The sequence below is a fragment of the Pseudonaja textilis genome, chromosome 1 (genome assembly GCF_049901715.1).
Source record: "Pseudonaja textilis isolate UNSWEBS1 chromosome 1, rPseTex1.2, whole genome shotgun sequence".
NCBI classification, from domain to species: domain Eukaryota; kingdom Metazoa; phylum Chordata; class Lepidosauria; order Squamata; family Elapidae; genus Pseudonaja; species Pseudonaja textilis.
Genome location: NC_141990.1, coordinates 243,162,090 through 243,182,479, shown reverse-complemented (window position 1 = coordinate 243,182,479; position 20,390 = coordinate 243,162,090). Strand labels below are relative to the sequence as shown.

General features: G+C 40.3%; 1 protein-coding gene across 7 annotated transcripts in view; it reads right to left on the bottom strand.

Annotated features, from left to right (window-relative positions):
• Nucleotides 1-20,390, bottom strand: part of MICAL2 (microtubule associated monooxygenase, calponin and LIM domain containing 2) — a 134,339-nt gene that overhangs the window by 31,257 nt on the left and 82,692 nt on the right. For 6 of the 7 annotated variants that reach the window (XM_087921139.1, XM_026705658.2, XM_087921136.1 and 3 more), the window contains 5 exons: nucleotides 16,324-16,507; nucleotides 15,448-15,623; nucleotides 12,722-12,796; nucleotides 7,134-7,231; nucleotides 168-1,455 (listed from right to left, as the gene is read on the bottom strand). In XM_087921139.1, the coding sequence (XP_087777265.1) occupies nucleotides 168-1,455; nucleotides 7,134-7,231; nucleotides 12,722-12,796; nucleotides 15,448-15,623; nucleotides 16,324-16,507 (1,821 nt within the window). The remainder of the gene's footprint in view (nucleotides 1-167; nucleotides 1,456-7,133; nucleotides 7,232-12,721; nucleotides 12,797-15,447; nucleotides 15,624-16,323; nucleotides 16,508-20,390) is intronic. The other variant, XM_087921134.1, reaches the window with a different exon arrangement.

The following is a 20,390-nucleotide window of genomic DNA, read 5'->3' as shown; positions in this document are numbered from 1 at the left end:
TCTAAAGAACATTCTAAACATTCACCCTGACCTAAACATCCAGAATCTCTTTCATAAGGAAAATTGAAGGACAGATCCTAGTGTGGTAATATAATAAAATACAGCACATATTTCAAATGAGTAATATGTCATCCTTAATTTAAAATATTTTTAAATAGCATGCTTACCCAAATATTCTCTTTTGGAAGAATCACTTAGTACTTTATCAACATCGAAGATGGTAGTGGGAGACACAGCTGGAGTTAACAAAGAGCTTTTAATGCTGTCATCTTTATTCCTCAAACTGCTGAACAGATTCCACACATTGTTCCTCTGAACTGGACCATCTAGTATAGCATTATCACGTTCCGTTTTGTTCCTTAAAGATAGGTGCAGCATGTTCTTTTGATTACAATCAATATAGGACTTTCGAGCATTTTCTTTAAGGGTAAATCTTTCTAAAAGTGTGGGAACATCAACTTTATTAGAGTAAGAATGTCTATTGTGAGTACTGCTGGATGATCTCTGATGCACATCATATTTTAGAAAATATGCTCTTTTATCATCATACCGACAATCTTCAATTGAACCGGAAAAATTAGAGATAACTGAACTCCTGGGTTCAAAGCCCCGTTCTGTAGGATTCAACAGAAATAACTCTTGTGTTTGTGCACTGGAATCTTCTTGAATCTTAGTGTTTTTCCAAATTTCAGGATGAGCCAGGTTATGAGAGTAATTAAAGGTATTTTCCAAAGAAAATTTGGTATGCACATCTTGGCTTTTTTCCTGACCTTCTAGTATGGATTTTCTAATGTCATCAGCCATTAACTTCAGTGACAACTTAGGCTGAGCAGCAATGGGGCATTTAGGAACATATTTTGGAAATTTCTCCTCAGGGTCCCATATTGGTGAAAGGTTATCTGAGAAATCAGAAGACCTAGTATAACTAGGTTGCTTTGGAATGTGTTCATTTCTACTAAGATAGGAATTCTTTGGCCCTGGAATTCCTTGGCCTTGGTGAGCAATTCTTTCCCCTTCTGGTGGAGAATTCTTCAGAGCACGGGTTAATTTCCTCATTATTTTACTTTTTGCTTTGTTTAAGGGTTTGTCTTGCTGTTCCTTGGCAGGTGCTGAAGTAATTTTATCTCCTTCATCAAGGTTTACGGAGGATATATCTGAGTTTTTTGTAAACAATCTTGAAGTCAGTTGTTGATTGGTTGCTGCATCGTTTCCTAAATATTGTTCATCGGTACCACCCTGGTTGACACCAAGTTTAAGAGAACTGGGAATGGTAGCCCAATCAGCATGAGAAAGGGATTCATTATGTGCCACTAGATAACTATCTACGCAGCAGCGATGAGGAATATAGAAAGGAATTTGTCCAGGTTCCTTGGTGGCTTTTTCTTTGGATTGAAATTCTGCGCCGTGAGGTTGGAAATGTCCTTTCATTTCTGGAATGTTGTTGGGATATGTTAGCTGTAAGGAATGCATAAAATGGTTATTTTTAGAGGAAAAATGTAGTTCCTCAGCCATGCTTCTATCTGGGAAGAATTTTGAAACAAATCAGTTCTAAAAAATGCACACATAAATATCAAGTCAACAGAGCGAGCTGAAAACCATTGAAAAGATGAAGACCATTCCAATAAAAACAAAAAAGGAACAGTGTTGATGGTGATGTTAGCTAAGGTCCTCTGAGAGCAATAAAAATATTTGTGGAGTTGTAATTGTAGGAGTCTTTATTTGTAATAGGCTGCCTCACAGCTAAATAACATGCAAACCTTCTAATTGTGTCTTCCAACTATCCTCATTATTAAAAGATCCATATTCCTCAACTGTGTGGCTCAACAAACACACAACTTATTTAAGTGAAAAGCTGGCCTACATTTGATGGATGGATGGATGGATGGATGGATGATGGATGGATAGATGGATGGACCTTAGCAATTTTCTGCTGCACTTAGCTGCAAAGGTCTGAAACAAGAATCTCCAGCCAAATTGAAGTAGAATAAGAACACTGAATTACGCAGTGTGGTTGAATAATCAATAGCATCTCTTTGACCTGATTGGACTTGGACTATTGGCCAGATGCAATTTAGCCCACAACTTTTATTTTTTAATAAATTGATTAAAAGCTTTAAATCCCATAACTTGGATTCAAAAACTCTTCCAGGTACACAGAGTGTTCTTTTTTAAACTTTGGAAACATATGATCCATTAGACTAGAGGAAACCCAGCAGTGAAATGGAGGACAGAGAAGAATCTTCATTGATTTCCTCACCAGTTCCTTACAAAATCTGCTCTGGAAGGCATTTTCTTTTGGGGAGGGGAGTCTGTTGCTTTTCTTTATAGGATATCTAAGATATACAGCTCTGCAAATATAACTATGACAGAAAAGAGATTACATGTAACGGATAACAGATAAACAAGAGTTGGAAGGGACCTTCCAACTAGTCCAACCCCCTGCCCAAGCAGGAGATCCTACACCATTTCGACAGATGGAAGTCCAATCTCTTCTTGAAAGTCTCAAGTGATGGTGCTCCCATAACTTCCGAGGGCAAGATGTTCCATTGGTTGATTGTTCTCACTGTCAGAAAGTTTCTCCTTATTTTCAGGTTAAATCTCTCTTTGTTCAGTTTCCATCCATTATTCCTTGTCTGGCCTACAGGCACTTTAGAAAATAGCTTAACCCCTTCCTCCCTGTGGCAGCCCCTCAAATATTGGAAGACCGCTATCATGTCTTCCCTGGTCCTTCTCTTTACTAGACTAGCCATGCCCAGTTCCTGTAACATTCTTCATATGTTTAGTCTCCAGTCCCCTAATCGCTCTTCTCTGTATTTTTTCTAGAGTCTCAACATCTTTTTTATAATGCGGTGAACAAAACTGGATGCAGTACTCTAGGTGTGGTCTTACTCAGGCTCTATAGAGTGGTATTAGTACCTCACTTGATCTTGATTGAATCCCTCTGTTAATGCAACTTAGAATTGCATTAGCTTTTTTGGCTGCTGCTGCACACTGCTGGCTCATATTTAGCTGGTTGTCCACTAAGACTCCAAGATCCCTCTCACAGTTACTGCTATAAGGCCTGGTTTCACCCAGCCTATATGTGTACTTTTGGTTTTTCTTGCCTAAGTGTAGGACTGAACTTTTTTCTACATTTCTCTACATGTAGTTTTCTTCCTGCTATAAAAATCTACAGCAAGTTAGACATTTATGGACAAAAGAACATTGCTCTGCGCAACTCTGCTTTTTCATTTCTGGACTAGCCACTCATATGAACCCCCATAACATGAAGCAGTCCTCAAACAAAGCTCAAAGTTACCTGAAGTCTGTCTAGCCATTGTCAACTTCTATCACATCTTATCCTATTGGGCCCTAATTGTAGCAGTGGAAGAAAAGGTATTTCAACATAGAGCATTTCTCTTTTTTGCCATCTTATTGGATGGCAGTATGGAGGCTCTATTGAAGGAGATCAATGAAACCTGGGATGTGATTAACTCTGTTCCTATATCTATTCTAATAAAGGGTCATAAGGAAGCATAATGGATGCCATTTCCTGCATGGGGAAGTTTTGTAAGGCATGAAATATAGAAATATTTAAAGAATTAAAATTGTAGTTAGATAAGGGACATCAATTGGCAGTGATCTCACTTGAAGTCAACGCTTGTTTGACCCTCATTTTCAAGAAACTAAAAAGTTAATAGTTATGTCCTTGTAAAAGCAGAGCTCATGTTAAATATCACATATATTACCATACCATTTAGACAGGATATGTATTTTTTTTTATTAACTGAAAAATGTAGGGGACTTTGTTTATTCGTTTTTTCACGATTATTCTATTTGCAGTATATTTATTGTAGAACAAATTTGTTACACAAATTCTGAAACAACTACCAGGAATTCTGGTTGTAGAAAATGAGACTTTTCCATTTCCAAGTAATAACAGGCAAATGTTCTATTTGAATTTTTGTCAATATTTAATATTTTTCCGTGATGAAATAAAATGGCTTTCAAATAGACACTACAGCTTGGGCTTGTTGAACCTGGTACAGTTGGCAAAGTCAGAGGCTATTAACAGTGTCCAGAATTTTTCAAAGGTCATTCTTAGAAAAATTATCAGACAATATAATGTTGCCTTTCCTGGAGCTGAACCATGGAAAACAGCATAGTCATTCTGTTTTTGTGTACTTTTTTCAAAGCCTGCCCACCCTGAGTGCATCCATGTGAGAGAAAACAAAACAGAACAAAGACAGATTTGCTACCCTGCTGTTTTGTAAGATAAGCAAAGGTTAACATTCTTCTCCAACCTTGTTGGAAAGGTGCCAAACTGAAGTGGAACACTTTTGCTTTTTTGAGGGGGGGGAGCGGTAAGGAATCCATCAACTACTGTGGCAAATATTTGAAGGGGAGCAGCTGGAAACAGGAAAAAGAAAATTCTAACGCCCAAGAATCTTTGGGAAAATAGGATTGTTAGGCGACTGGAGAAGAAGGAAGGGAAATAAAGGTAGGGCTGGAAAGACAGACAGACGAGGAGGGAAATGAATTTGAGAGAAAGCAGCTGAAAATGTGATGGAGAAAAAAAATGGATGAGCAACAGTGGGTGAAGGGGCGGGGGAGAGAAAATATCAATACCACGAGGATGTCTGTCTGCAGGGTAGAGTTTAAAAAAAAACCCTTTCAAGATGGCAGAGGTGCAATCAAAGCTTTGCCCATTTTTAATGTGCATCAGTACAAAAATGGGCAACGCTTTGGTTGCACTGTTGCAGTTGCCATCTTGATTTTTTTTTAAACTATAACCCTGTGGACACCTCTGGTATGAGGCGAGGGAGCATAATGGGCAGAATCTAACCATTTGCAGTTTTGTGCCAGGTAGCTTTGTAGTTACTAGCCATAGAAGCGAGCAAGGGAACAGGGAAAGCCATCTATGAAGTTCAACCGGGAAGCTCGAGGGATAGTTTTTGTTTTTTTTAATAGTCTGTCTAAATTAAATCCATACTTTCCCATCCCACATTAGATGGGAACAAGAAAACCCTTCTGCTTCTATGATCTTTAAAAACAAGCCTCAGGACAAGAGTCTGTAGTTGTGAACCACCATACTTGTGATTTGTTTGTATTCCTGGCATATATCTGTAGCAGCTATAGACTCATAATTGTTTTGGGGTGGTGGGGGAAAGCCCCAGAACAAAAGCATAGCCATACTTCAACTGATGAGAAAAGATGAAGCTGTATCAGATACAGGAAAGGAGACACTAATAGGAGCTATGAAGGGAAGCAACTCTTCCGAAGAAAATTGAATGAGGAAGCAAATGTAGTGAAAAAGAATGACCGTGGTTTTATCTTCACAGCCTGGTCACCATCCTTCATGGTATTAAAATGCCCTAATAATTATCCTTGTAGGTCATGTCACAGAAAACATTGCTGTTGTGTCATCCTCAGCCCACCAGAGAGACAGCTGTCCCTGCTTTGACACATGCACAGAGATACGTGCCCCACCTATCATTTGGGTCGGTAAAATAAGTGGAGGGAACTATTTTTAAAAACATCCTTGTTCTGTCCCACAGATCTGTGTTTAAAAACAGGGCCTGTGCAGAATATCTACTATCTCCTGGGAAGCACCCACTGGTCCTAAACACTGCTGGTCATCCATTAGTTCCTGCAAAAGCAACAGAACAAAAATCGCCTACTTTACTGACTCTGCAAATCATCTACACCTGGGATGGATAAATGATACCTAATAAAGGAAGAGGGCATTGATTGTTATACCAAGCAGAAATAGCTCCTCTAGTATACATTTGTTAGTCATATATTGGGAACAGGTTTTGACAGATGATTACAACCCTGGATTTAGTGGTCTGTCAAAACTTATTTCTTCCCTTAGGGATGGTGGTGGTTGAAACCACTAGAAAAATCCATTAACATTTTTATTAAATTGGTTTTTCCCCCCATCCTAGCATTTCCCTCGCAAGTGCGTAGTCTGCTTTTTACAGATCAACCAAAAGTTGACCCATTAGTTGTGACAAGAGTTGATTCACGGGCTGAGGGAGTCACTGTCCCAAAGTCACCCATCCATCTCTCATCTCTTCAGTTTTCTAGCTATTGTTTAACCACTAGGCCAAACTGACTCCTCTATATTCATTAAGTTATCGTGCACTGAATTAAATTTCTTAGGACAGCACCAGAGGCTTTTTCGTTGCTGAATAAAAATAGTACTTTCCAATGAGAGTAGTACAAAGGACACCAGCCTTTTGTTGTTGTTGTTCTTGTTGTTCTGTTCTGTCTCAGAAATCAGGGTATAGCACGGACTCTGAGATATTGTGCTACATCCTAGATTATACCGGGAGCCAGACTTGATCATCTCTTCAGTCCCTACCGACTTTATGATTCTATAATTCATATTAAGGTATTTGGAGGAAAGCATTGTAACGTTGGAGAACCAATGTTGTTCAACTATTGGTTGTCCAACCAATTAAGATTGGACAACCATTTGGTTTCCTGCTTGAGCAGGGGGTTGGACTAGAAGACCTCCAAGGTCCTTTCCAGCTCTGTTATTCCGTTATTAAGAATCACCTATCAGACAGGGGTAGGGATAGGGGGGTTGAGGAGACATTCTGCCCCACTGGAACTCAAAAGAGTGTTCAGGCTCTTGCAAGATAAAAGGCTTTAAATTTTCAGGAAAGAAGAGCATGGATCCCTGAACGCCAAGAGCAGATGCACCCCTCAAGAAGTTAATAGAAGAGCTGGAGTAGTTAATTACTCACTCTAACAGCAATTAAGATAAATGTGTGCTGGGGGACTGATTGACTTATGAAGTGTTCCTGTCTGCTAACATCAAAACTCAGGGATGTAAGAGGACAACTTCCAACATTTCCACTGAAATGGTTAAAGTCTGCTAATCCACGTATGACAAATGATACTGCAAGGAACAGTCATTTCCCCTGTCAAATATATCTTATCCCAAGTGCACTGATGCCTTTAGTTGCACAGGGCAAATGTTGTAACATAGACTGAAGCCTTCTGAATGTCAGTTCTGTCTCACTGTGTTTTAACATTGTTCATTTAAATGTTAAATAGTGCATGTTAACAAAAAATAATGATGATGATGATGATGATGGTGCAGCAGGTTCAAAACAGTGTGCTGCCCTCTCTTGGCCACCTACCTCTGTCTTAAAGCAACTCTCCTCAAACTCTTGCTGAAGGCTGGCAGAAGCATCCTTTGAAGATGGTCCGCTTCTCTTGTTGTACAAAAGAGGAAAATCTATAAAAGGAGAAATGAGATGTTCAGTTAAAACGAGGGTGGTAGACATTTCTACTAAGGATATTTACTTTAAAGAAGAAAAACTAGCAGGAGACCTCATAGCAGCCTTCCAAGACATGAAGAGTTGTCAGAGGGAAGAGATTATGAATTTATTAATGCTGTATTAACAGAGGGGTAGAATCAAGATCACGTGAAGTGTTAATACCACTTTATAATGCCTTGGTAAGGCCACACTTGGAACACTGCATTTAATTTTGATCAGCACAATGTAAAAAAGGCGTTGAGACTCTAGAAAGAGTGCAGAGAAGAGCAACAAAGATGGTTAGGGGACTGGAGGCTAAAACATATAAAGAACGGCTTGCTGGAACTGCGTATGTCTAATTTAATGAAAAGAAGGACTAGGAGTGATATGGTAGCAGCATTTCAATATTTGAGGAGCTGCACAAAGACGGGGGAGTCAAGCTATTCTCCATAGCATTTGAGTGCAGGACAATAGATGGAAACTAATCAAGGAGAGAAGCAACCTAGAACTAAGAAGAAATTTCCTGACAGTTAGAACAATTAACCAGTGGAACAACTTGCCTCCAGAAGCTGTGAATTCTCCAACATTGAAAGTTTTAAAAAAGAAATTGGACAACCATTTGTCTGAAATGTTATAGGGTTCCTGCCTGAGCAGGAGGTTGGACGAGAAGACCTCCAAGATCCCTTCCACTCTGCTATTCTATTCTGTCTTGTCCTATCCTATCCTATCCTATCCTTCTTTAAGGTTCTCTAAATGAAGCAGATGGCTAGATTTATGGAAGGAGATCCCATTCAAAAGAAGGAAGAATCTCCCAATTGTGAGAACTGTTAAGTAGTGGAACAGTCATGGGTGCTCAATCACCAAGGTTTTAAGCAAACAGATGGGACGTTTGTCTTGGAATGGGATGAGAATACCTGTCTTGGGCAATGGGTTACACTATAAGATTTCTGATACTGCTAGAGTTGTGTCAGGAGCACAATGAGTGCTTCTTGGTTGAAATGATTGAATGAATGATGACATCACAATTGCCTGGGGGATATCCAATTGGGGTCTGCTTTCATGTCCCCATTAAGTTGCCCGTTAAAGTGGTACCCATTTATCTACCTGCGATCACCCTTTTTGAACTGTTGGATTGGCAGGGGGTGGAGGTTGTGATGGGAGCTCACCCTGTCCTGCAGCAGCAACTGGGTCTCAAACATGAGTCTTCCAATCATCAGCCCAGCACCTTAACCTATTGAGTTATCACATTCCTGCAAGACCACTGATGATATCCATGATTATGATTATGCTCTTAGCTCTGAAATGTGCTGCAGAATGCATACTGGCTATGCATATTGCCTTTTAGGAGACATGGATATTTCATGGAGAAAAATTCACTCTCTGAGAGGAAAAAAAAGCCAAACTTTGTATTTCTCTGTACCTGTTTCTTTAAAATTCAATGCCTAGTATGGCTACAGTCCTAACATGATGTCATATGCAGACCATCCAGCCACAGTCTAGTGGCTGGGCGAGATTATTCTCTCCTATTGTAAATCTATGACAGCCTGTCATGCAGGCATTTATACTGCTTCCTCTCTCTATCCCTCTAACCCCGCCTTAAGAATTGTGGAGCAGAATTTTCACTGCTGGCCTGCTTCCCACCAACCTTCAGATTTCTTCACAATGGAATTCAAGGCCAGGCAGCTCTTCTCTTTATTGACTGAATGGCTCAGCTCAGCTCCTGGTGGTGCCAATTAAGCTCAGCGGGGGACACAAGCAGCAGCTGTCAAAGACTTGTTGTCGTCCCCTCCCCTTCATGCACCAGTAATGGTGGAAATGTTTTGTTCTCTGCAACATGGGAAGCAACGGACCCTTCACCCTTTCAATAGGAATCCTTGGCTCACATATTGTAGTATGACTTATACTTTTTTTGTTAGTGGAATAGTAAATGCCAAAAATATTTGTCCAGATTTGGATGCATGCAACACTCCGTACTGCGTTATGAAGCAAGTGACATCATTTCAGCTGATGCCTGCCCAAATTATCTCTCCACTCTTTTGTCTCTTATTCTTTTTTCTTGTGATATATTTGAAGAATATCCCCAGGTTCAGTATTCCAGGTGCGTCTTTAATAAATTGAATACGTATTGGGGGAAATCAAACGAAAATGGGGCAAAATATGATGAATATTGACCTACCCATATATCCCCATGCACACTAGTGCGAAACAGCAGGGCATGCAACACTGATTCCATTTTCAAGTGCCTCCTGTCTTCTCCACTATGAACATCATGTAGTCTACGCAATATACCTAAATCTGAAATCTTTAAAGGTACAATTTTCATTGTTTTCTGAACTGAGAACCAACACGTAACATATTAACAGAAAACTAGGTTCAGTTTTCTCCTGGTCCTACTTGCATTTTTATCTTTTTTTTTTCATAATATGGTTTCAATATGCTAAGTGTTGTCTCTCAGTTCACTCTGATTTAAATAGAATAATACAGATTGTACTTCCAAAAATTAAAAAGAATAGCATTCAAATATTAAAGCAATGATGTATTTTGTAATTCTAGAAGTCTAACTGTTAGAATCCTGGTTTTCACCTGGATAAAATATAATTGTTGAGTTGGGCAAAATACTTTAATTGTAGGTAATAATTCCTTCTAGTGAATAGATTAGCTTGAACATGTTAACATTCAACATATCTTTTTCCCACAAGCTTTTAGCTCCCTCTGGAGTCGCCTCATCAAACACACAGGGGAAATTTTAAAGAATACAAAACGACAACAGAATTAATAAGCAGCATTTTAAACACAGACTTAATTGAGAAGAACAAATTAAACATGAGGTGGTGGTAGTTTTGCCACCTGCCTCTCTCTCTTTTGTAAAAGCATTACGATTTTTGCAAATTGTTTATTCGTTAGTTCATGTGCTAATTGGACAGCTAGGGCAAACCTGGCTTTTTATATCTAAATGTAATACATAAATCAAAGGCATTGTTATTAATTATTTCTGGAATTGCCTTAAAGTGAACATGCATCATGAATTCAGAAATAAGCTGCAGCTCAGAACGTTTTGTATGATGTCAAAAGTAGGGCTTGCCTGATAGAGCGAGGCAGTGGCCTCTGGTGGCAAATGCTTGATGTTGGGGGGCAGGGACGGACAGCAGGAAGTGAAGCATGGTCATAATTCAGAAATGGTGGCCACTTTCTGGTATTACACCATGTGACTTAGGACTACAGAGACATACCCATCTTCCCTAACCTGAGCCCCAGAGTTCTTCAAAAATTAAATGTGCAGTAGGTGACATGAGTTGGGAGGTGGGTGAAACTGGTGGGATACTGGTGGCCTAGGCTTGCAAGGCCCCTGAATGACAGGAAGTGGAGCATGGGTACCTCAGTGGGCAGGGGCTGCACTAGGCCTCTCAGCGCCTCTCCTGGGCCCCTGAGGCACCTGTGTTCCGCTTAATGACCTGCACATTTGTTTAACAATCCAATCAGCTGTTAAGTGCTTCCTTTACTTTGTGGCTGTCACAACATCCAGCTGTAATGAGCAGTTACAACTCCTAATTGAGTCAGGGACAGGGGTGGGATGCAAATATTTTTACTACCGGTTCAGTGTGGCTGGGTGGGCATGGCTTTTTTTGCAGCACATCCCTCCCCCCCGTTCCATTTTTTTTGCTTCCTGGGCCTCAGGGAAGCCTCCTGGGAGGCTGTTTTTGCTTCCAGGCAGCTTCTCTGAGGCCCAGGAGGCAAAAAATGGAGCGTGGGGGGGGGGGGGTACACAGCCCTCCCCTCCCCATGCACCCCTTTTTGCCTCCTGGGCCTCAGGGAAGCCTCCTGAGCAAAGCAGTAAGACAGCGAGGGGGATCCCGGCACAGTTGATCATTGGAACAGCTGACTGTCAGCAGGGGAAAAAAAGAAATACAGGTTTGGCCAAACTGGTAGCTGTTTTTTTTTTTTTAAACTACCAGTTCACCCTAATTTAGGTTGTTTTTCAGATACAGGAATAGCTACTCCTCCTCTTGCTAGTATCAAAGATCTAACAATCAGTTAAGAAGCTTCTAATCTACACCATTCTGCAGAAGGCAAAATAGATAGCAACTTTGCCTCAAGCAAAACACATGTTTCCAGCCAGCCTTTTCTGAGACCTCCAAGCTGCTAAAGTTGATACAACCTTTTTCTCAGTACTAAGAATGGAACACAAAACAGCTGAGAGGGATCAGATTGCACAACAGGTGGACCAATGTGTGTATTCTATGGAGGAAAATGAAGAAATCTCGTATCTGAGAATAATGTAAATGAATGTACAATGTACTTTAAGTGTAAAGATACATTGACAGTGGTTCCCCAGTGCTGTGAATGTTTAGTTTACTTTACTTTATTGTCATTGCACCTCGTACAACGAAATCAAACACCATCTTTAGTGCACATCATGACCATGAAAATAAACACAAACACACATCCTTCACACTCCACACATTGAATTGAAAACCCCGACACCACACCAACACTTCACTATACAGTAGAATTCAACAGAGCTACTGCCCCGGGATAGAGGCTGTTTTTCAGCCTATTTGTCTTTGTTTTTATTATTCTGTACCATCTGCCAGATGGGCTCAAAATATTTGTTTTGTTGATCTAGGCTTGGGAACACCTGAAAATGAAAGTATTTATAATACATCAAAGAATCTGTCAGTCCTAGTTTCTACAATAAAGCTTTTACATTCTTCTTGCTAGGTTAGGCTTATGGCCAATTATTAACAATGCATTTAAAAGAGAGAGGAGGGGAAATAAAGCAAATTAAAACGCAAGAAGACCCATGTTAGTTATCCAGTGCAACAATACTACAAAATCCATATTGCAAGTATTACAAAGCCCATCCTATGTGGCCCTCATATCTTTGATATTCTGAGGGAGGGAAACTGCTTTACAAATAGCTAACAGGAACAGGGAAGCAAAATATGTATTTTTTTTAAAAAAGGATTACGTGTCTTTCCCACATGTCTTATATCAAAGTCGTTTCCTTAAAAGTAATCATAATCAAGCCATGAGAGTAGATGGACATTACAGGTAGTTCTTGATGCGCAACCATTCTTTTAGCAACTGTTTGAAATTACCACAGCACTGAAAAAAGTGACTTACAGCTTGTCCTCACCCTTATGATTGTTGCAGCATCCCCATAGTCGTGTGAACAAAATCCAGGTGTTGGGCAACCATACATTGCAGAATAAATTGCGGAATTCCAGACAATCACTGTTTGTGACCTTCCCAGCTGAATTCCAAAAAGCACACTGAACGAGGGAAGTTGCGTTCAGTTAACAACCTATGCAATTCACTTAATATCTGCAGTGATTGGCCTAACATCCGTAGCACAAAAGGTTGTAAAATTGGCATAAATGAAAGTAGAATATAAATGAAATTGTTTAATGGAAGAATGTAGCTAAACATGTAATTGTATTGGATGATTTAATCAGATTATATCTTACTTGACTGAATCTTTTTCCAGTTCTGATATTTTTTGGATGAAGAAGGGTCACGAAGACTGTAGGCTCGTTGTAATGCTAGAGGGGAAAGATAAGGGAAAAAAAACAGCTACAAAGGGGTTTTTGTTAAAATTCAGGAAGTTCCAAACCTCAACAATAAGCACACTGAGATTTTAAATTTGAATTTGTTTTGCTTGGATATATGTTTTGGAGTTATTCCACAACTGCAGAGTAAAGTTTGACATCCTACCATTCCTTATTATCCATATTTGACAAAACCAGCTGCAGCTGGTAGCCAACAAAAAATTCAGTCAAGTCTTCTTCACAGAACAGTTCACTCAGGAAGTTTACATTTCAAGTAGAAGAGTTCAAAATTACAATTTTTCTAAGGCAATGATGCCTCACCATTTCAAGCGGGCAGATAAATATTTAAATATCAGCCACGAGGGGGCAATGTTCTCCAACCTGATTTTTCCTTGGCTCAGCAGTTTAATTCTCACTTTATTCCATTTTTGTGGAATGGTATAGCTGCAGCAGGAGAATGCATTTATGCCCAGCCATTTCTATATCTATTGTTTCTCTTGCCTGTGGGTTGTTGGGTTTTTTTTTTTTCTACTCCAAATGAGGGAGAAAATAAAACATTTGTTTTTCATTGGTCGAAGTTACATAATTCTCACAACTGTCTTCAAGGAAAAAAATCCTAGTGATCAAGCAAACAATGACGGTGCGAAACAGAGCAATGTGGGTGATAGAAAGCTAAGGATCAGGGAGGCCCCAAAGGGGAAAGTACGTTATGTACCAGGGAATGCTGTGGTTCACTTTGGAAAAAATCAGTGCAGAAGCTGAAGTGGTGTGTGGATAAAGAGGGGTTATGACAGTGCGCATGTGTGTGTGTGTGTGTGTGTGTATATGTTTGGGTGTGTAAAACACAATGTATGAGAGGGGAGAGGTGGATGGCTTCAGTGGGATACTTTGCATCCCATTGCTTTGCATTTCAAAAGCTTTCCTTTAAAACAGGGGTCCCCAAACTTGTCAACCTGAAGACTTGTAGACATAGTTGGCTGGAGAATTCTGGGAGTTGAAATCTACAAGTCTTACAGTTGCCAAGTTTGGAGACCTCTGCTTTAAAAAGAGAAAATGTAATTTATATAGATTCTTGGCTGCTGTACAGGTAGGCCTCGACTTAAGACCTCACTGTTCAAAGTGGCAACCGCACTGAAAAAAGTGGCGTATGACCATTTTTCACACTTAGGACTGTTACAGCATTCCTGTGCTCATGTGATTTATATTCAGATGCTTGGCAACTGACTCATATTTATGATGGTTGCAACATCCCGGGCAGTGGTGGGATTCAAATTTTTTTACTACCGGTTCTGTGGCCGTGGCTTGGTGGGTATGGCTTGGTGGGTATGGCAGGGGAAGGATACTGCAAAATCTCCATTCCCTCCCCACCCCACTAACCTGCTTTCCAGCTCCATTCTCCTGTGCAGGGCAACAAAAGAAGACCCAGCCGATCAGCTGAGACTCAGGAGGCAGAGAATAGGTGGGGGCAGGGCCAGTCAGAGGTGGTATTTGCCAGTTCTCTGAACTACTCAAAAATTCCGCTACTGGTTCTCCAGAACTGGTCAGAACCTGCTGAATACCACCTCTGATCCTGGGGTAATGTGACCTTCTGACAAGCAAAGTCAATGAGGAAACCAGATACACATAACATACATATTACTAATTTAACAACTGTAGTGATTCAGTTAATACACGTGGCAAGAATAGTTGTGAAATGGGGCAAAACTCACTTAATAAATTTCTCACTTAGCAAGATAAATGTTGGGCTCAATTATGGTCGTAAGTATTAGGGTTAAAAGTAGAGGGCATTAAAATATATTTGCTATGATATCTATTAAAATATATAAACAATAGATTTAATCAATCTATTGTTTTACAATTGTATTAGGTATGGAGTGGTCAGAGCAACAAAATAAAGTTCCATTATTTTACAAAACATACAACAAAAATTGAATGTATGGAAAGCATTCTTTTCCAGAGTTCTATCAGCATTATTTTATATAATGGTATATTTTATAAATATGCTAACTCCTTTATTGTCTACATTAGTGTTACATAATTTATGATGCTATTATGCATAAATTTTCATACCCTGGAGTCTACCTTTGGCTTAATTATCTAATGCTAAAGTAAATTTAGAAATGATTGCTAAAAAGTACTTGGGAAAATAGAGAACCCAGCACCCACAAATGAATTTGTTTAATTCAACTGCATTTTTTCTTTTTCGACCCTGCAATGCAGAGGTGTTAAACTCATGGCCCATAGGCTGGATGTGTCATACGCTGGCCACACCCACCCATTTTAGTGAAGGGGTCACAATACATCACAGGACGACAATGTGAAGATGCAAATTTGACACCCTTGCTGTAATCCCTTGATTTGGGATGGAGTCAGGGTGACTGAATGGAGCTGAGCATTTACTGATCAGATGCCCTTCCTGATGCCTATGTGGAGTTCACAGCAGATATTTTCATTCTGTGTCCTGTTAGAGAAACATCTGTTACTACCTAGGATTGCACTAGCATCTTCACCTCTAGGCCACCATGCCACTCAATTCAACCGCATTATATCTTCTGAACCTCATACCACTTTATCAATGAGGAGGTCTTGAATGGTTTCAGTGCCTTTTGGTGGACTCAGAGAGTTTTGGACTTATAGAAACTTACCATTAGCAGCTTTGGATTTTTCAAGGCGATCACTTCCCTTCTCCAAATTTGTGGTGGACAGTGGAGATCTCTTTGAAGATGAGAGACAATTCCAGATGGGCTTAGGCAATGGCAACATTTCTTCTGAGGATGCAAGAATGGCTGAATTTCCAGAAAGATCAGATTCTAGTTCTGAGCTAAGAATCCAAGAGTAGAAAGATCTGGTTGTTTTAAGCATGACCAGCAAGTGGTACAAAAAAACCTAATCAACAATTCACACATATATGGTATCTTTCCCCTACATATGTAATAGGCATCATTGGTTGACTTTGTTATAGTTTTTCTTTTAACAGGTGTTCTGTTTCTGGACATGTGTCCTCCAGATGTGTTGGATTAAAACTGCCATAACTCTCAGCCAGCAAAATGAAAGAAAACAACACCCTCTCAACTCATAGTACTTAAAGTCTATCAAGTTATTGACAGTTCTTCAGCTAGAAAGAATTGCTAATGATGGAACTGGAAAGACAAAAGTTGAAGAAAGTCAGTGCAAAGGAAACTGGGAAATATATACTGTATATTTGTATTCAACAAAGCTGCTTTCTTGAAAACTTCAATAACTCTTACATACTGTAATTTTTATTGCTGTTGTTGTCAAAGCTAACCTGGATTTAATCCCCCACCCCACCCTGTATGATTCAGGCTGTGTGGGATGCAAAGATTTCTTGTCAGTGAATCATATGCCCACAAGAACTTTGTGCAAGCTGCAAGAATTGAGTGTTCCTGGTTCATCATTCTTCTTTCTCTCATATCATCTCCTTTATTTACTCTGACAACTGGGTTCTATAATTTCTGCTTCCAGTTCATTCAAGGAAGTAAATTTGCATCAGTAACCAATACCTGCTTCCATCACTAGTTAGCAGAACTTGGACTGCCAGAGGTTTGTGATTAACTTTTTCTTCTTCTGGGTTAAGTTTGACCAAAGTCCATTCAGAAGGGGCCAAGGAACTTCTAAAGTCAAGATGGGGGATATTCTTGCACTTCTTGGGAGAGATGGATTCATCTACTGGATAGTTGCAATACTCTAGAGAAAATAAAGAACATGAAAACTTGTCCCACATCAATTCAGAATAATAACATTGTTCATTCAGGAGGATGCCAAAAGTGTGGAAAAGTCAAGCCAACCATCTTTTAAACACAGTTTATCTGTAGAGGAAGATATGCTTAAAATGAACTTATATGTCCATTGTTTAAAATTATCCTTCCTTCAATATGGATGTCCTTCAACATGTTCAATGAGAACTATTTTGCTGGAGTAACTGGAGCAAAATAGTTGTCCTCATTTCCCTTTGACTTTCTCATGTAGCAGAGAACTGAAAGGTAACAGCCAATAGACAACCTATGCCTGAATTGGGGTCCCAGGTCCTGCTGCTACTGCTTCTAGGAACAATGATCAACCTTCATGATTGTAGCCTTGTCTTATGTTCTCCATTTGAGCTGCTTCTGTTACCAGGACCTGCAGGATTATCCACCTCAAATAGACGCTTATCTATTCAGTTTTCATATCCTGTGTAGATGTTGAAGATTTCCCCACATGCATATTTGTGGAGGAAGGGCCTCTCGCTTATGGTCCTTAGATTCAGGAACAGCTTTCTTCTGGAAAACTCTAATATATCTTTCCTCCCAGTATTTAAGAAGTCAGTAAAAACAGAGCTATTTAGAAGAGCCTTCACTTCAGTTGGGAGATACCCAATGCAATTAACTAATTAGTTAATTATGGATACCCAATAAGAACATTAATTTTAATTATGTGTAGGTTTACAGTTTCATTATATGGTTGGAAGTTTATGATATAAGACTCAAAGAGCCCCTTGGGATTGTGGGGATGCAAAAACAAAGAAACAAACATGCCAGGTAGTTCTCTCATTTGTTTCACACAGAACTGGTTCTCCCATCAACTTTTCTAAGAAAAGAATCAAAAATAGAACTTGGCTTTGCAAGGCTGTCTGTGAACCAGAGGAGTTCACCATAATAAACAGCTTAACTGCAGAAAGTCCCTTGGCCATGAATTTCCACTCCCTGTGGTCAAAAAGGCTGACATTCATGGCCATCTGTTGTCCCTGATGGGAACAAGTTACAACGGGGATCAGGATGGATGGATCATTCGTCCAGATCAACTTCAACTTCACACTTTGGGAGAAATTACTAGCAATCTTACAACATGTGGCAAGCTCTGCGCTACTGTACTTGGGATAATCTGCAGGTTCTCCCAGATTAAGATCATCCTGTACAACCAGATTTAGTTTCTGGGCAATACAGCCAACAATGAATAAACTAAGTCTGACAGGTTGCAATTTATACTGTACATTGGGCCCATTGCCTCTGACCACAAAGCCTCCACTGAGATTTTTATGCCCAGACAGTCAGCTCTTGAGCATACAATTCGTGGATACATTAATTGTTTAAAATGAACAACATATAGCAACTTCTCATGAAACAACACCAACCTGTACTTGAATGCTTCATCATTGGATGAGTTGGTGCCTACAGCACCAGCTTCCCTTGATTTTCATCCTACTACCAGCATTGCATTATGAATAGCAACAGCAATTAAACTTATATACTACTTCATAGTGCTTTACAGCCATCTCTAATCAGTTTACAGAGTCAGCAACAATCAATCCTTCTTTTACTGGCTTTTGCAATACGGTCTCCTAACCACTGCGCCACCATGGCTCTTTGAAGGAGAGATGAAAAATACTTACTCCTTACATTCTCCTCCTTGACTGGACTAAATATCTGAGATGAAGGATTGTTGTTTACAATGTGATGGCCTAGAACTGTGATAGCAAACCTATGGCACGCATGCCAGAAGTGGCACAATGAGCCATTTCTACCGGCATGTGAGAGGTCTCCCGAAATAGACCTACTGCACGTGTGCGCTTGTCCCCGCAAGCCAGCTGATTGTCGGGTATCTGCCACGCATGCATGGGGGGAGATGCATGCACAGGAGATGCGTGCACATGTGGGGGTGGGGCACACAGGGGGCACACATGCATGTACAGAGGCGTGTGATGGGGGTTGCGCGCACATGTGCAGGGGCAGGCGGAGTCACACATGCATTGTATTATGGGTGCAGGCACACATGCACGCTCACACTTTTGGCACACTATGAAAAAAAATTAGCCATCACTGGCCTAGAAACTGGTCACCCATGAGTATCTAGTCAGGCATAGAATCCCAAGGGGATGCTGTTTCTCAGCTGAACTCACCTTACAAGTTTATTGCTGGGGTGGGGAAATAGATAGCACAAAGAACTCTGTTGCTGTTGTGGTTAGCCGGCAGCAGGTACAGATGGTTGAGGAGAGCAAGGACTCTGATGAAGGGCCAGGACCATCAGGGAGTGGACTGCTGCCTTCAGAGATTGTGGGGGCTGGCAGCAGTGATGAGGAGGTTCCCGAGGAGCCTGTGCCAAGTGCACAAGCACGAAGGATTGCTCAGAGGAAAGAACAATTACAGCAGCACAGGCAACTTGGGAGTAAGACTGCAAGGTAATGGCCCCTCCCTCAAGAGGATAAAAGCCAGGTTTGGAAAAGCATTCTTTGCTCTTAAGCTCAACTGGTGGACATTTTAGTTCATGAATCTTGTAAATTAGTTCTTATCTCTGGGTTTTTGGCAGCCTTGACAAACAACTTGGCAAGGCTCTTTCTTGTTGGAGATAATTGTTGGAAAGCAGCCTTTTATCTGTAAAGCAACAGCATTCGTGATTAAACCCTGAAAGGTGGGGGCTGCTGCCTTTGTCTGTGTTTGCTCTCGGGGAACCCGGTTGGGTCAGAACAGTTGCCCTATTAAGAATGGAGCATGAGGGCTTCCAATAGTTAGGATGGAGAAGCCTCCGAACGCCAGCTTTTTCCACCAGCTGATTGGTGGGTTATCTAAAGTCATTACCTGCATGGCAGCACATGTTACATCTCATCCTTTTGAATCCCCCTGCCATAGGCTAACCATTGCAGGGAAAAGAGCTGCCTTGCAAGTGCCTGATGCTGCCAGAAAAGGAAAAGGTACCTAGGAAAAAGCCTACTTGAATACCCTTGGCATTGTAAGATGGCTGAAGTTCCTCATATCCTGTCCCTGCAACTATGCCTTGCTGTGGTGGCCAAAGGCACAGCAGGGATCTGGTCATTTTGAAGTGCTCCTATCCTTGCTCAGGTCACCGCCCAGCATGCCAATTTGATAGTAATGGATGGTCCGCTGCTCTGCCTGGATCTTCACAACCATCACATGCCACAAACTAAGATTTAGGAAAGGGCAGCTCATCCTGACCCTTGCCTTCAGCCCTACAGTCTTGCCAAGGGGAGGGACTTTATTGCTTGATACAATACATCCATACCTTTAATTTTGCATGAAATAATAACTAAAAATCCTTGACGGTAAATAGTCAACCCTGAAGACTTCTATCTGATTTGTAGCTTTATGGATTGCCTTCTCCATTGAAATGTTTCTCTCTGGGACTTGGGTACAGCTTTCACAAAACCACTTGTTCTGTGTCCAAAACATGCCCATAATGGCCATTGCTACCACGTGCTCTGCAAAATTTTATTTTGTGTAAAAAAAAATTTAAGCAAAACAAAAAGCGATTGTCTTACAGTCTCCTTGATTAACTTTTCTATCAGACAGACTTTGGAGGCTTCTTAACAGAAGAAAAATGTTGAGGGTCACACATTTAGATGAGTTTATTTCCACTGAAATCAGTGGAACTAAAATGGCATTAAGTTCAAATTCTTCAATTTACTCTTCCTTTTAGCCTGTTTATCCAGGGTTTTCTGTACCTTAAAGCAGTCTAACTAAAATCTCTGTATGGAATTGTACGTTACTCCCAGAAGCTCTCATTTATTTCAGGGAAAACTTTTTTTCAACCAAAATATGATTCCCACATGTTTCAAAGTTTAAGCATGAAATGCTAAAAA